Below are 13,705 nucleotides of genomic sequence, written 5' to 3' on the forward strand. Positions count from 1 at the left end.
TCATGTGACATGTGTGTTGTTTTGTGTGTGTTCAGTGTGTCAGGATGTCTGATCACAGAGGAAGGCTGTGCTTCTCTGGCCTCAGCTCTGCGGTCCAACCCCTCCCATCTGAGAGAGCTGGACCTGAGCTACAATCATCCAGGAGACTCAGGAGAGAAGATCCTGCCTGCTGGACTGAAGGATCCACACTGGAGACTGGACACTCTCAGGTATGGACAGACAGGTGGACACTCTCAGGTATGGACCGACAGATGGACACACTTAGGTATGGACAGACAGGTGGACACTCTCAGGTATGGACAGACAGGTGGACACTCTCAGGTATGGACCGACAGATGGACACACTTAGGTATGGACAGACAGGTGGACACTCTCAGGTATAGACAGAGAGGTGGACACTCTCAGGTATGGACAGGTGGACACTCTCAGGTATGGACAGACAGGTGGACATTCTCAGGTATGGACAGACAGGTGGACACTCTCAGGTATGGACAGGTGGACACTCTCAGGTATGGACAGACAGGTGGACATTCTCAGGTATGGACAGACAGGTGGACACTCTCAGGTATGGACAGGTGGAAACTCTCAGTTATGGACAGACAGGTGGACACTCTCAGGTATGGACAGGTGGACACTCTCAGGTATAGACAGACAGGTGGACACTCAGGTATGGACAGGTGGACACTCTCAGGTCAGACAGGTGGACATTCTCAGGTATGGACAGACAGGTGGACACTCTCAGGTATGGACAGACAGGTGGACACTCTCAGGTATGGACAGATGGACACTCTCAGGTATGGACAGACAGGTGGACACTCTCAGGTATGGACAGGTGGACACTCTCAGGTATGGAAAGACAGGTGGACACTCTCAGGTATTGACAGGTGGACACTCTCAGGTATGGACAGACAGGTGGACACTCTCAGGTATGGCCAGACAGATGGACAGACAGATGGACACTCTCAGGTATGGACAGACAGGTGGACACGCTCAGGTATGGACAGGTGGACACTCTCAGGTATGGACAGATAGATGGACACTCTCAGGTATAGACAGACAGGTGGACACGCTCAGGTATGGACAGGTGGACACTCTCAGGTATGGACAGACAGGTGGACACTCTCATGTATGGACAGACTGGTGGACACTCTCAAATATGGACAGACAGGTGGACACTCTCAGGTATGGACAGGTGGACACTCTCAGGTATGGACAGACAGATGGACACTCTCAGGTATGGACAGACAGGTGAACACTCTCAGGTACAGACAGACAGGTGGAAACTCTCAGGTATGGACAGACAGGTGGACACTCTCAGGTATGGACAGACAGATGGACACTCTCAGGTATTGACACGTGGACACTCTCAGGTATGGACAGACAGATGGACACACTCAGGTATGGACAGACAGGTGGACACTCTCAGGTATGGACAGGTGGACACTCTCAGGTATGGACAGACAGGTGGACACTCTCAGGTATGGACAGACAGATGGACACACTTAGGTATGGACAGACAGGTGGACACTCTCAGGTATGGACAGATAGCTGGACACTCTCAGGTATTGACAGACAGGTGGACACGCTCAGGTATGGACAGATGGACACTCTCAGGTATGGACAGACAGATGGACACTCTCAGGTATGGACAGACAGGTGGACACGCTCAGGTATGGACAGGTGGACCCTCTCAGGTATGGGCAGACAGGTGGAAACTCTCAGGTATGGACAGACAGGTGGACACTCAGGTATGGACAGATGGACACTCTCATTGTCCACATGATTTGATGTTGAGACGCCTGTTTTTGATTGGCTGAATGTAGCTGCTGTTGATAGTTGTAATGTGTGATTGACAGTTGTGTTGCCTAGCAACAGCAAAGTTCCTCTGTGTGATCAGGATCAGAGCTGCAGGGGAAACATATGGCTGACTTTTTCTAGAGTGATGTCATGTCCATGTTAGCATGCTGAAAGAGAACGTGCTGCTCTGACCCCCCTCCTCCTTTCAGCCTGCAGCCTGCTGGAGTCCGATGGTTGACACCAGGTCTGAGGAAGTGTAAGTGTGTTTATCATTTCATTCATCAAACTGTGACATCACTCATTCACATCCTACTGAGGATGAAGATGATGTCATCATCAATAACTGCAGCTGTATTGTGTCTCGTTCTCTCCATCAGATTTCTGTGAACTGGAACTGGATCCAAACACAGCACAGAAATACCTCAAACTGTCTGATAACAACAGGAAGATGACACATGTGGAGGAGGATCAGTCATATCCTGATCATCCAGACAGATTTGACTTCTGGCCTCAGCTGCTGTGTAGAAATGATCTGACTGGTCGCTGTTACTGGGAGGTCGAGTGGAGAGGAAGAGTTTATATATCAGTGAGTTACAGAAGAATCAGCAGGAAAGGAGACAGTGCTGACTGTGTGTTTGGAAGGAACGATCAGTCCTGGTGTCTGGAGTGCTCTGGTGGTCGTTACTCTGTCTGTCACAATGAGAGAGAAACACCCATCTCCTCCTCCCCCTATTTACCCCCCTCCTCCTTCTCCTCCTCTTTCTTCTCCCCCTATTTACCCCCCTTCTCCTCCCCCTTCTCCTCCTCCCCCTATTTACCCCACTCCTTCTTCCCCTCAAGACCTCCCCCTCCTCCTCCTCCTCCTCCCCCTATTTACCCCTCCCCCTCCTCCTCCTTCTCTCCCTATTTACCCCCCCCCTCCTCCTCCTCCTCCTCCTCCTCCTCCTCCTCCTCCTCTGACTCTAACAGAGTAGCAGTGTATGTGGACTGTCCTGCTGGCACTCTGTCCTTCTACAGAGTCTCCTCTGACACACTGATCCACCTCCACACCTTCAACACCACATTCACTCAACCTCTGTGTGCTGGGTTTGGGTTCTGGCCTGATTCCTCAGTGTCTCTGGTTCCTAGGAGGAAGAGTCTCTCTGGTTCCTCTGTAGGAGGGAGAGTCTCTGGTTCCTCTGTAGGAGGGAGAGTCTCTCCTTGTCTCTGTAGGAGGGAGAGTCTCTCTGGTTCCTCTGTAGGAGGGAGAGTCTCTCTGTCCTCTGTAGGAGGGAGAGTCTCTGGTTCCTCTGTAGGAGGGAGAGTCTCTGGTTCCTCTGTAGGAGGGAGAGTCTCTCTGGTTCCTCTGTAGGAGGGAGAGTCTCTCCTTGTCTCTGTAGGAGGGAGAGTCTCTCTGGTTCCTCTGTAGGAGGGAGAGTCTCTCCTGTTAGAGAAACTTTCACCAGATAGTTCAGTCTGTACACGATCACACACAGCTGATGGTGTTTAGTACCAACATGATCTCTCACTGGTTGTAAATGTAACCATGGTTACCACATGATTGACAGTTTGTTTGTAAAATGAATCAAATTATAAACTGAGTCCAGTTGTTGTTGTTTTCTGTTGTTAGTGTATTAGAGGCTTGGACTGTAATGGGTTAATGGGAATGAGATCTTCACAATGTTTTCTTGTAGTTCTGATAGTAGTTATCATATAAAAACCCTTTGTTTACTTGTTTAGATTGATTTGAGGATTTATTTCTTTTGTGCTTTGCCGGCTTCACTAGGGGTCGGAGCAGAGGTAATTTAAGAAGTGATTAATATCACCTGGCAGCTGACGGGTGAGAGTCCTGGAAGCGACACCGTTTTTGACTGCAAAGGGCAGATCTCCTATTCTTTTGTTTTCTAATCATATTAATAAATAGTTGAAGTGACTTTTGGTTCACGGCTGTCTTTTGTTTTGGATCTCAATCACAAACTCACCCACTCAGCAGAGGAAGTTAGATGCCACAACATTCATAGTAACTGTGTCACCTGATTCCTTCACTTCTTTAGATGTCACATGACAAATGACTGTCAGAACAACATGCACCTATTGGCTGCTTAAATGAATCCCTCTAACGGTGAAGGCTGAGGCTCAGCAGCTGGAGTGTGGCTGCTTTTATGCTGCGTTCATATCATATTGGAATGATGCTAATTATGAGATTGTGACTTGTAAACAGAGTTCAGGTCAACATTCAAATGGTAATTATGAATTATAAAAGCTGAAAGCTCTGATATCTGCAGCCACATTTACTGGATATGGTGTATTTTTGAGCCTCGTAGCAGATATACGGACGTTCAAAGGACTACACTCCCCCTTTCTACCATCACAAACACACTCATGTAAACAGACTCTCTACAGACCGCCGGCCCACATTCCTCTAGTGTCTCTCTCTGTGTGACATCACAGAGTATGAATGAGAACGTGAAGACGCTGGCTGCTTCCTGAACCCCCAATAATATATATAGACTAAGTGGGTCAAATATGTAAAACCTCTATGACCAGATGTGGAGGTGTCAAGAGAATAATTATGATGATGATTTCCTGCCTCTTTGGTTTGATTTCATATAAAGTTACAATCAAAATTATTCAACATGCAAATTAGGTTTATTGGCAAAATGTAAACTAGCAGCTGTTTGGAATAAACAAATCAAACAAGAACAATTAAAATAACTCGACACAACTAATATTACAAGTGGTTTCTCCAAAGTCAACACAACATGCCACTTTTAATGACTACTGCAGTCTCAAAATGATTCAACCCCTTCATGACAAGCATCTTTAGTATTTAGTAGAGCAAACATGATGCCTAGCCACACACCAGCCTCTGGTGGCCTTCCTGAGGGATCTTGCCCCCCCCCCCCCCCCCTTCCTCATGCGCTAAGGCCTTCAGTTCAATAATATTCTTGGTGGACTTTGAGGTCCAAGCTTCAGCTTCCTCACAGATGGAAAGACTTTTCCTGACAGGATTTCCTGATACTTGAATGAATCCATCTTGGCCTCCACACGCTGCAGGTTCTCAGTGCCAGAGGAAGGGTTCGGGTTCGGGTTCGGGTTCGGTTTTGGTCCTTTCAGCGTGTGCTTCATTCTTCCTCCTCCAAACAGCTGATCCATAGGCCCCAAAAGCTCCAGTTCTGTTTCATCGCTCCACAGAACAGAATCCCAAAACCTCTTGGACTTATTTTTATAGTTTTGAGCTAATTGGAGCCGACTGTCTTTGCTGTTGGGTCAGAGGTGGTGTACAGGCATGGATTGGGTCAGAGGTGGTGTACAGGCATGGATTGGGTCAGTGGTGGTGTACAGGCATGGATTGGGTCAGAGGTGGTGTACAGGCATGGAGTGGGTCAGAGGTGGTGTACAGGCATGGAGTGGGTCAGAGGTGGTGTACAGGCATGGATTGGGTCAGAGGTGGTGTACAGGCATGGAGCCCTTCAGCGTTTAGTATGAGCCTTACTGTGGAAGCTGAACCCTCAGTCTGCTGCCACCAAGTCTTACTGCAGTCTGCAGGGTTGGGGTTGGGGTTAGGGTTAGGGTTGGGGTTGGGGTTGTCTTAGACCAGCTGCCTCCTCAGGAATCTGGTGGCAGGTCAGGGTTCGGTCCAGGTGTGTGAACTTTGCTTCCAGCTGGATCTCTAGGAACATTCAGTGCCTTTCCTTTCTTTTCGCATCTTTTCCTTGTTTGTGATCTTTTCTCTGAATGTTTGGGCTCATATTTCTAACATGCAATCAAACGTCACCGTCATCAGTCCAGGTGTTTGAGGGTTTCTGTCTCAACCTGAGGACACTAATGAAGCCCAGGTGATTTAGACCTCACCTGGTTTGCAAATGTGTGAATTCTATTACTATATGAATATTTGTTAGACTGCAGTAGTCACTGACAGTAGGAAGTTGTGATATTAGTTTGATTTAACTATTGAAACTGTTCTTGTGTAATTTGTTTATTGTAATTTTAAATTTTGCCAATAAACCTAAAATGCAATGTGGGTGTACGCTTCCTGTTTTTGTTCAGAAACAAACAAACTTGAACATTTTAATTCTTCAGGTTTTATTAAACAGCAGAAATGAATCCAGCAGACAGGAACAGACAGTTCATGTAAACAGAAGCTGATGAAACTAACGAGGACTTCTACATGTTCAAGGCTCGAGGTTTGTCTCTGTTGCCATGGAGACAGCAGGACAGGAAGTTACTTCAGTGGAGAGAAGGCGCACGGAAACATGAGTTTACTCTCCTGATGGTCCAGATGGACGACGCTGTTTCTGACTGAGAGACAGAGAGCAGAGTTATTATCATTGATTACTGATCAATCATTGATTACTGATCGGTTTCAGATGTTTTTATGGTGTTTTATTCTCTTCAGTCTGTTCAGCGTCGCTTTCTTCAATCTTTCTTTGAAGTATCTCAAACATGTGATCAGTTCATGTTTGGAGCTGAAAGTCTCACCTGCAGCAACGACTCTGGCATCAGTGTGAGATTTATGCCGAAGTTCAGCGCGACGGTCGGCGCTCTCGAACCACCAGAGAGAGTGAACTGATACACACACACACACACACGCACACACACACACACACACACACAGACACACACACACACACACACACACACACCTGTTAGCAGTCAGTGCAGACAGGTGAACTCCAGCCTGCAGGTATTTTTTGTACCTCTGTTCAGCGGGCCGAACTCGTTGTGGAACGCTCCCACCAGCTTTCCGTAACCCGGAGCATCACGAGCGCTGACGGCAGCGTGGAACGCTTCGCCCCAAACCGACGGACCGCCAGGACGCATCTGGAGGGTGATCAGCTCGTACACACCTGGAACACACAGCAGCTGTCACACCTGGACCACCTGAAACACCTGAAACACTGAGCATGTCCCCCAGTGATTGGCTGCAGAGCTGCAGGGGGCGGGGCTTACCTCCGTCCTGTGGAGGCTTCTTCAGGTGGCTCCAGGGAACCAGGTAGGTGACCTCGTTGTACTGGCTGGTCAGCATGGGCATGGCCTTGGAGATGTAGTTTGAGAGCCAGGAGGGGTCCTGAGCCAGAGCTGCCCGGACCGCTGCCCGCTTGGAGTAACTGTCTGAGGAGCAGAGGACCGGCTCAGGCTCACTTCACACCACAGAAGAAGAACAAGTGTGTGACTCTGAGACAGAAGAAGAAGAATGTCCTCACCGTACTTCCATATATGGAACACCTGGTTCAGGCCGCCGTACTCCACGCTCCAGTAGCCAATCAGCTCAGAGTGAGCGGTGCGCAGGTGGATCTGCTCATTGGTCAGTTTGAGGAAGGCGGCGTTCTGGTCCGGACGGATGCAGTAGGTGCGGAACTCGTAGAAGGTTGAGTGTTGCTGCTGGGAGCCGGTAGAGAGGCGCGCACGAGGCTGCAGAGAGGAGGAGGCAGAGAGGAGGTCTCACTCTGACTGCTAACAGACGGACCAGCTGATCCAGTCACATGATGAGAAAAGGTTTAACATTCATACAGCTTTTAATTTCATTTGTTCTTTAAAGTTTTATAAACTTCATTCATTACTTTGATTTGTTTTGGATTTAAAATCACATTTTAACTGAAAGTTCTTCATCCAGAATAAACTCTTTCTGCTCGTTCACAAGTTTATACAAGAATTCAGCTGCTTTAATAATAATATAAATAATATTAATATTAATAATAATAATAATAATAATAAATATAAGAAGAAGAAGAAGGAGAAGAAGAAGAAGAGGAAGAAGAATGAGGAGGAAAGGAAAGAGGAGTATTGACTTCATGCTCTGAGGTTCAGGTGCTTGCTGCCACCTGCTGGACAGAATCAGTCATTGCAGCTGATCAATAAAAGAACCAACACTTCTGTCTGTGTGTGTCTATGTGTGTCTATGTGTGTGTGTGCATGTGTGTGTGCACGTGTTTGTGTGCGTGCGTCTGTGTGTGTGTGTGTGTGTATGTATGCATGTGTGCGTGTGTCTATATGTGTGTGTGTGCATGTGTGTATGTGTATGTGTGTGTGTATATGTGTATGCGTGTGTGTCTATGTAAGTGTGTATGTATGCATGTGTGCGTGTGCGTGTGTGTGTCTATATGTGTGTGTGTGTGTGTGTGTGTGTGTGTGTGTGGCGTTCAGGTAAACTGGTCTCTGCAGGTTTTTCTCTGCTGGTTAATTTTAAACTTCAGGTTTTGACCTTTTCACTGAGTCCAAAGATCAAAAAGAAACTTTTCAAACTTGATCAAATGAATCAGAGTTTGTAGTTTCTGTAGTTTTTAATGTTTTTGTAGTTTTTGTAGTTTTGTAGTTTTGTAGTTTTTGTAGTTTTCTAGCTCTGAACTGTGATGAGGTTTGTTTGCTGCAGTAACTGAACTTACATGTTAGTTGCATCAGTGAGATTCAGGCTGAGCAGCATGTTAGTGAGTTAGTGTTTGGATGTTTGTCAGAGTGTGACGTCACAGACTCACCTGAGCAGCAGCAGCAGGTGAGAGCAGAGCAGCAGCTGATCTCACGCACGAGCTCCTCAACTTCAACATGTTTCAAAGTAAAATGACAGAAAAGAGAAGAAGTAGGGAGGAGGTCATCAACCAGTCAGAGATCCTCTGTGACGACGAGCTCTCACTCCGACAGAGAAATACAACTCGCAATGTCCGCGCTGTTACCATGGCAACCGATCTGATACGGCCATAAAGACTCAGCTTTAATGACGATCTACACACACACACACACACACACACACAGACACACAGACACACACACACACACACACACACACACACACACACACACACGCGCGCGCAGATATTAGTGTTTTAGTTTAATGCTCAGGATGACATCAACGTTTCTGTTTCTGGTTCAGGAATAATCAGCAGAGTGAGACTTCCTGTCTCCTCTCAAACTGCAGAACGTCGTGACGTCATGACGTTTAAATTGTTCCGTTTTCCTGAATTAAACTTTTTTTTATTATTTTTAAACTTTTGATTTATTGATCCTGAGAAACGTCCTCGCGCGATTTCAATCAATCAATCAATCAATCAATCAATCAATCAATCAATAAGATGATCAAATAGTTTCTGTTGTTTTAGGGACATAAACAACCGACGCGTTTTACGTCACTTCCTCAGGTGATTTGAGATTACAGGTAAGATTAAAACGTTTAAATCTCTTCATTGATGCTTCTTCACTCCTCGGTCTTTGTCTGATCCACAACACATTATTAAGGAAGTCCCGAGCCTCTTATTTCTGCTCCGAGCAGAGCATCTTCCCCTCGAGTCATTCCAGTCTTTGATTGATTGGCTGCAGCTGATCGATCACAGCAGGCTGACCGGAAGTGGAGACAGGTTACAGAATAATGTTTATTTATATTTATGTGACCTGTATCCAGAAACCATGCTTCACTTTGATTAGTTATTATTATTATTATTATTATTATATTATTATTATATTTTAAACAATATTGACTCAGATTAATATTTTTAGAAGTTGAGATATTTCCATGTTCGTATATTCAACACGTTTCTGTCTCAAAGAAGTTTTAAATTTAAGATTTTTTTTTCTCTCAAAAGTAAAAATGAGTTAAATTAGAACCTGAACATGTTTTAATAGTTAATGACTTTAAATGTTTGATCAGCTGATCGAGCTCAGCGTTACTTCCTGTTTCATTAAACGGCAGGAAGTAGAACTTCTTGATTACTTAACTTCAGTAACCTTAAAGTATGAGACGGAGAACAGAAGTCGTCCAACAGCCAACTGAGATCTTTATTATCTTTACTCATCAGTGAGACATAACCCAGCAATCAGCCCTAACCCTCTGAACTCAACACGGTGAGGCCTGTTGCGACATCTTCAAACTGACCTTTTGCCTCTTCTGGTGTTTTCCTCATTTCACTCATGGAGGTCGCCGAGGTGGTTAAAAAGCTCCTCGATGGCAGGGCCCCGGGGGTGGATGAGATCCGCCCCGAGTTCCTGAAGGCCCTGGATGTTGTGGGGCTGTCATGGTTGACACGACTCTGCAGCATCGCGTGGACATCGGGGGCAGTGCCTCTGGATTGGCAGACTGGGGTGGTGGTTCCTCTTTTTAAGAAGGGGGACCGGAGGGTGTGTTCCAATTACAGGGGGATCACACTTCTCAGCCTCCCTGGTAAGGTCTATTCGGGGGTGCTGGAGAGGAGTGTCCGTCGGATAGTCGAACCTCAAATTCAGGAGGAGCAGTGTGGTTTTCGTCCAGGCCGGGGAACTGTGGACCAGCTCTACACCCTCTGCAGGATCCTTGAGGGTGCATGGGGCCCAACCAGTCCACATGTGTTTTGTGGACTTGGAGAAGGCATTCGACCGTGTCCCTCGGGGAGTCCTGTGGGGGGTTCTCCGGGAGTACGGGGTACCGGACCCCCTGATAAGGGCCGTCCGTTCCCTGTATGACCGGTGTCAGAGCTTGGTCCACATTGCCGGTAATAAGTGGGACTTGTTTCCAGTGAGAGTTGGACTCCGCCAGGGCTGCCCTTTGTCACCGATCCTGTTCATAATCTTTATGGACAGGATTTCTAGGAGCAGCCAGGGTGTGGAGGGGGTCCGGTTTGGTGACCTCAGGATTGGGTCACTGCTTTTTGCAGATGATGTGGTCCTGTTGGCTTCATCAGACCGTGACCTCCAACTCTCACTGGATCGGTTCGCAGCCGAGTGTGAAGCGGCCGGGATGAGAATCAGCACCTCCAAATCCGAGTCCATGGTCCTCAACCGGAAAAGGGTGGAGTGCACTCCAGCGGCTGAAATGAGCTTCCTCCGTAGGCTGGCTGGGCTCTCCCTTAGAGATAGGGTGAGAAGCTCAGTTATCCGGGAGGAGCTCGGAGTAGACCCGCTGCTCCTCCGCGTTGAGAGGAGCCAGATGAGGAGGCTCGGGCATCTAGTCAGGATGCCTCCCGGACGCCTCCCTGGTGAGGTGTTCAGGGCCCGTCCCACCGGTAGGAGACCCAGGACACGCTGGAGAGACTATGTCTCTCGGCTGGCCTGGAAACGCCTCGGGATCCCCCGGGAAGAGCTGCACGAAGTGGCTGGGGAGAGGGAAGTCTGGGCTTCCTGCTTAGGCTGCTGCCCCCCCGACCCGACCAGGATAAGAGGGAGAGGACGGTAGATCAGTAGGGTTAATGTGAAGTTTCCCTTCTCTCATCACAGAGCTTATAAGGTGTGCTCTTATAGCACTGGGAACACTGGGAGCACCAGGCCCAGGAGTTCCCAGCTGTTCCCTCCTGCTGAACATCTGCCACAAAGACCAGCAGCCTGTAACACTGAGTCTCATGTTTAATATTATAAAAACAGCTGATGATAACTTTTAATCTTTTTATTCAGAAACAAACAAACTTGATCCAACATGTGTCACGTTTATTCTTCAGGTTTTATTAAACAGTTTCATCTTTAAGCAGCAGCAACGTTTGGACTGAATGATCCTCGATGTGTTCGGCTTCCTGCTCAGGTTTGTCTCTGTTGCCATGGAGACAGCAGGACAGGAAGTTACTTCAGCGGAGAGAAGGAGCACGGAAACATGAGTTTATTCTCCTGATGATCCAGATAGTTCACGCTGTTTCTGACTGAGAGACAGAGAGCAGAGTTATTATCATTAATGATTGATTTCAGATGTTTTATTAATATTTTAGTATTTTATCTTCACAGCTGTTTGTGTCCAATCAGGAAGTCTCACCTGCAGCAACGACTCTGGGATCAGTGTGAGATTTACGCCGAAGTTCAGCGCGACGGTCGGCGCTCTCGAACCACCAGAGAGAGTGAACTGATACACACACACACACACACACACACACACACACACACACACACACACACACACACACACACACACACACACACACACCTGTTAGCAGTCAGTGCAGACAGGTGAACTCCAGCCTGCAGGTATTTTTTGTACCTCTGTTCAGCGGGCCGAACTCGTTGTGGAACGCTCCCACCAGCTTTCCGTAACCCGGAGCATCACGAGCGCTGACGGCAGCGTGGAACGCTTCGCCCCAAACCGCCGGACCGCCAGGACGCATCTGGAGGGTGATCAGCTCGTACACACCTGGAACACACAGCAGCTGTCACACCTGGGACACCTGAAACACCTGGGACACTGACGTTTAAGAGTAGGCTTAAAACTTTCCTTTTTGATAAAGTTCATCGTTAGGGCTCTTAGTTTATGCTGCTATAGGCTTAGACTGCCGGGGGACTCCCATGCAAGAATTAGACATATCCTGTCTCAAAATGATGCTGAAAAACTAGCCCATGCATTTGTTACTTCTAGGCTGGACTACTGTAATTCATTATTATCAGGCTGTCCTAACAAGTCTCTAAAGACTCTCCAGCTGGTCCAGAATGCAGCTGCTCGTGTTCTGACAAAAACTAGAACGAGAGATCATATTACTCCTCTCTTGGCTTCCCGTAAAATTCAGAATAGAATTCAAAATCCTTCTCCTCACCTTCAAAGCTCTTAATGGTCAGGCTCCATCATATCTTAAAGAGCTCATAGAAACTTATGAACCTACTAGAACACTGTGCTCTCAGCTCATAGAACCTTATGAACCTGCTAGAACACTGCACTCCCAGCTCATAGAAACTTATGAACCTACTAGAACACTGTGCTCCCAGCTCATAGAACCTTATGAACCTACTAGAACACTGTGCTCCCAGCTCATAGAACCTTATGAACCTACTAGAACACTGCGCTCCCAGCTCATAGAACCTTATGAACCTACTAGAACACTGTGCTCCCAGCTCATAGAACCTTATGAACCTACTAGAACACTGTGCTCACAGCTCATAGAACCTTATGAACCTACTAGAACACTGCGCTCCCAGCTCATAGAACCTTATGTACCTACTAGAACACTGTGCTCCCAGCTCATAGAACCTTATGAACCTACTAGAACACTGTGCTCCCAGCTCATAGAACCTTATGTACCTACTAGAACACTGCGCTCCCAGCTCATAGAACCTTATGAACCTACTAGAATACTGTGCTCCGAGCATGCAGGCCTACTTGTGGTTCCTAGTATCTCTAAAAGTAGAACAGGAGGCAGAGCCTTCAGTTCTCAGGTTCCTCTCCTGTGGAACCATCTCCCAGATTGGTTCCGGGGGGCAGAACCCTCTCTATGTTTAAGAGTAGGCCTCAAACGTTTCTTTGTGATAAAGCTTCTAGTTGGGGTTCCAGCTCCTAGTTTATGCTGCTATAGGCTTAGACTGCCGGGGGACTCCCATGATGCACTGGGCTCCTCTCTCCTCCTCCCTCTCTCTCTCTATCCATCCATCTATCCTCTCTCCTCCTCCCTCTCTCTCTCTATCCATCCATCTATCCTCTCTCCTCCTCCCTCTCTCTCTCTATCCATCCATCTATCCTCTCTCCTCCTCCCTCTCTCTCTCTATCCATCCATCTATCCTCTCTCCTCCTCCCTCTCTCTCTCCATCCATCTATCCTCTCTCCTCCTCCCTCTCTCTCTCTATCCATCCATCTAAACTTCTTCCCCGGAGTTGTCTGTGCTTTCTGGTCTCACAGGTAATCTGGGCCTGGAGACGTCCGGATGACGGATTCCAGTCCCGGACCTTCAATGTGCTTCTCTCTCCTCTCCTTCCTCTCTCTCCTCTCCTTCCTCTCTCTCCTTCCTCTCTCTCCTCTCCTTCCTCTCTCTCTCTCTCCTCTCCTTCCTCTCTCTCTCCTCTCCTTCCTCTCTCTCCTCTCCTTCCTCTCTCTCCTCTCCTTCCTCTCTCTCTCCTCTCTCTCCTATCCTTCCTCTCTGTCCTCTCTCTCCTCTCCTTCCTCTCTTCCTCTCTCTCCTCTCCTTCCTCTCTCCTTCCTCTCCTTCCTCTCTCTCCTCTCTACCCCAACCGGTCCAGGCAGATGTTCTCCCACTCTGAGTCTGGTTCTGAGGGTTCTTCCTGTTAA

General features: G+C 47.6%; 2 protein-coding genes across 2 annotated transcripts in view; both read right to left on the minus strand.

Moving 5' to 3' along the window:
- Positions 1-5,845: 5,845 nt before the first annotated feature.
- Positions 5,846-8,336, minus strand: LOC128363284 (protein NipSnap homolog 3A-like). The gene is made up of 6 exons (XM_053324243.1): positions 8,253-8,336; positions 6,984-7,191; positions 6,730-6,891; positions 6,477-6,626; positions 6,259-6,345; positions 5,846-6,078 (listed from the first exon to the last, which is right to left on the minus strand). The coding sequence occupies exons 1-6, from the start codon at positions 8,319-8,321 to the stop codon at positions 6,002-6,004; spliced, it is 753 nt and encodes a 250-aa protein (XP_053180218.1). The 5' UTR covers positions 8,322-8,336; the 3' UTR covers positions 5,846-6,001.
- A 2,772-nt stretch (positions 8,337-11,108) lies between these two features.
- LOC128363283 (protein NipSnap homolog 3A-like) overlaps positions 11,109-13,705 on the minus strand; it is a 5,825-nt gene continuing 3,228 nt past the window's right edge. Inside the window, exons 4-6 of the mRNA XM_053324242.1 lie at positions 11,699-11,848; positions 11,477-11,563; positions 11,109-11,366 (exon numbers count right to left, since the gene is read on the minus strand). Coding sequence (XP_053180217.1) covers positions 11,290-11,366; positions 11,477-11,563; positions 11,699-11,848 — 314 coding nt within the window. The 3' untranslated portion in view covers positions 11,109-11,289. The remainder of the gene's footprint in view (positions 11,367-11,476; positions 11,564-11,698; positions 11,849-13,705) is intronic.

The sequence above is a fragment of the Scomber japonicus genome, chromosome 8, assembly GCF_027409825.1.
Source record: "Scomber japonicus isolate fScoJap1 chromosome 8, fScoJap1.pri, whole genome shotgun sequence".
Lineage (NCBI taxonomy): Eukaryota > Metazoa > Chordata > Actinopteri > Scombriformes > Scombridae > Scomber > Scomber japonicus.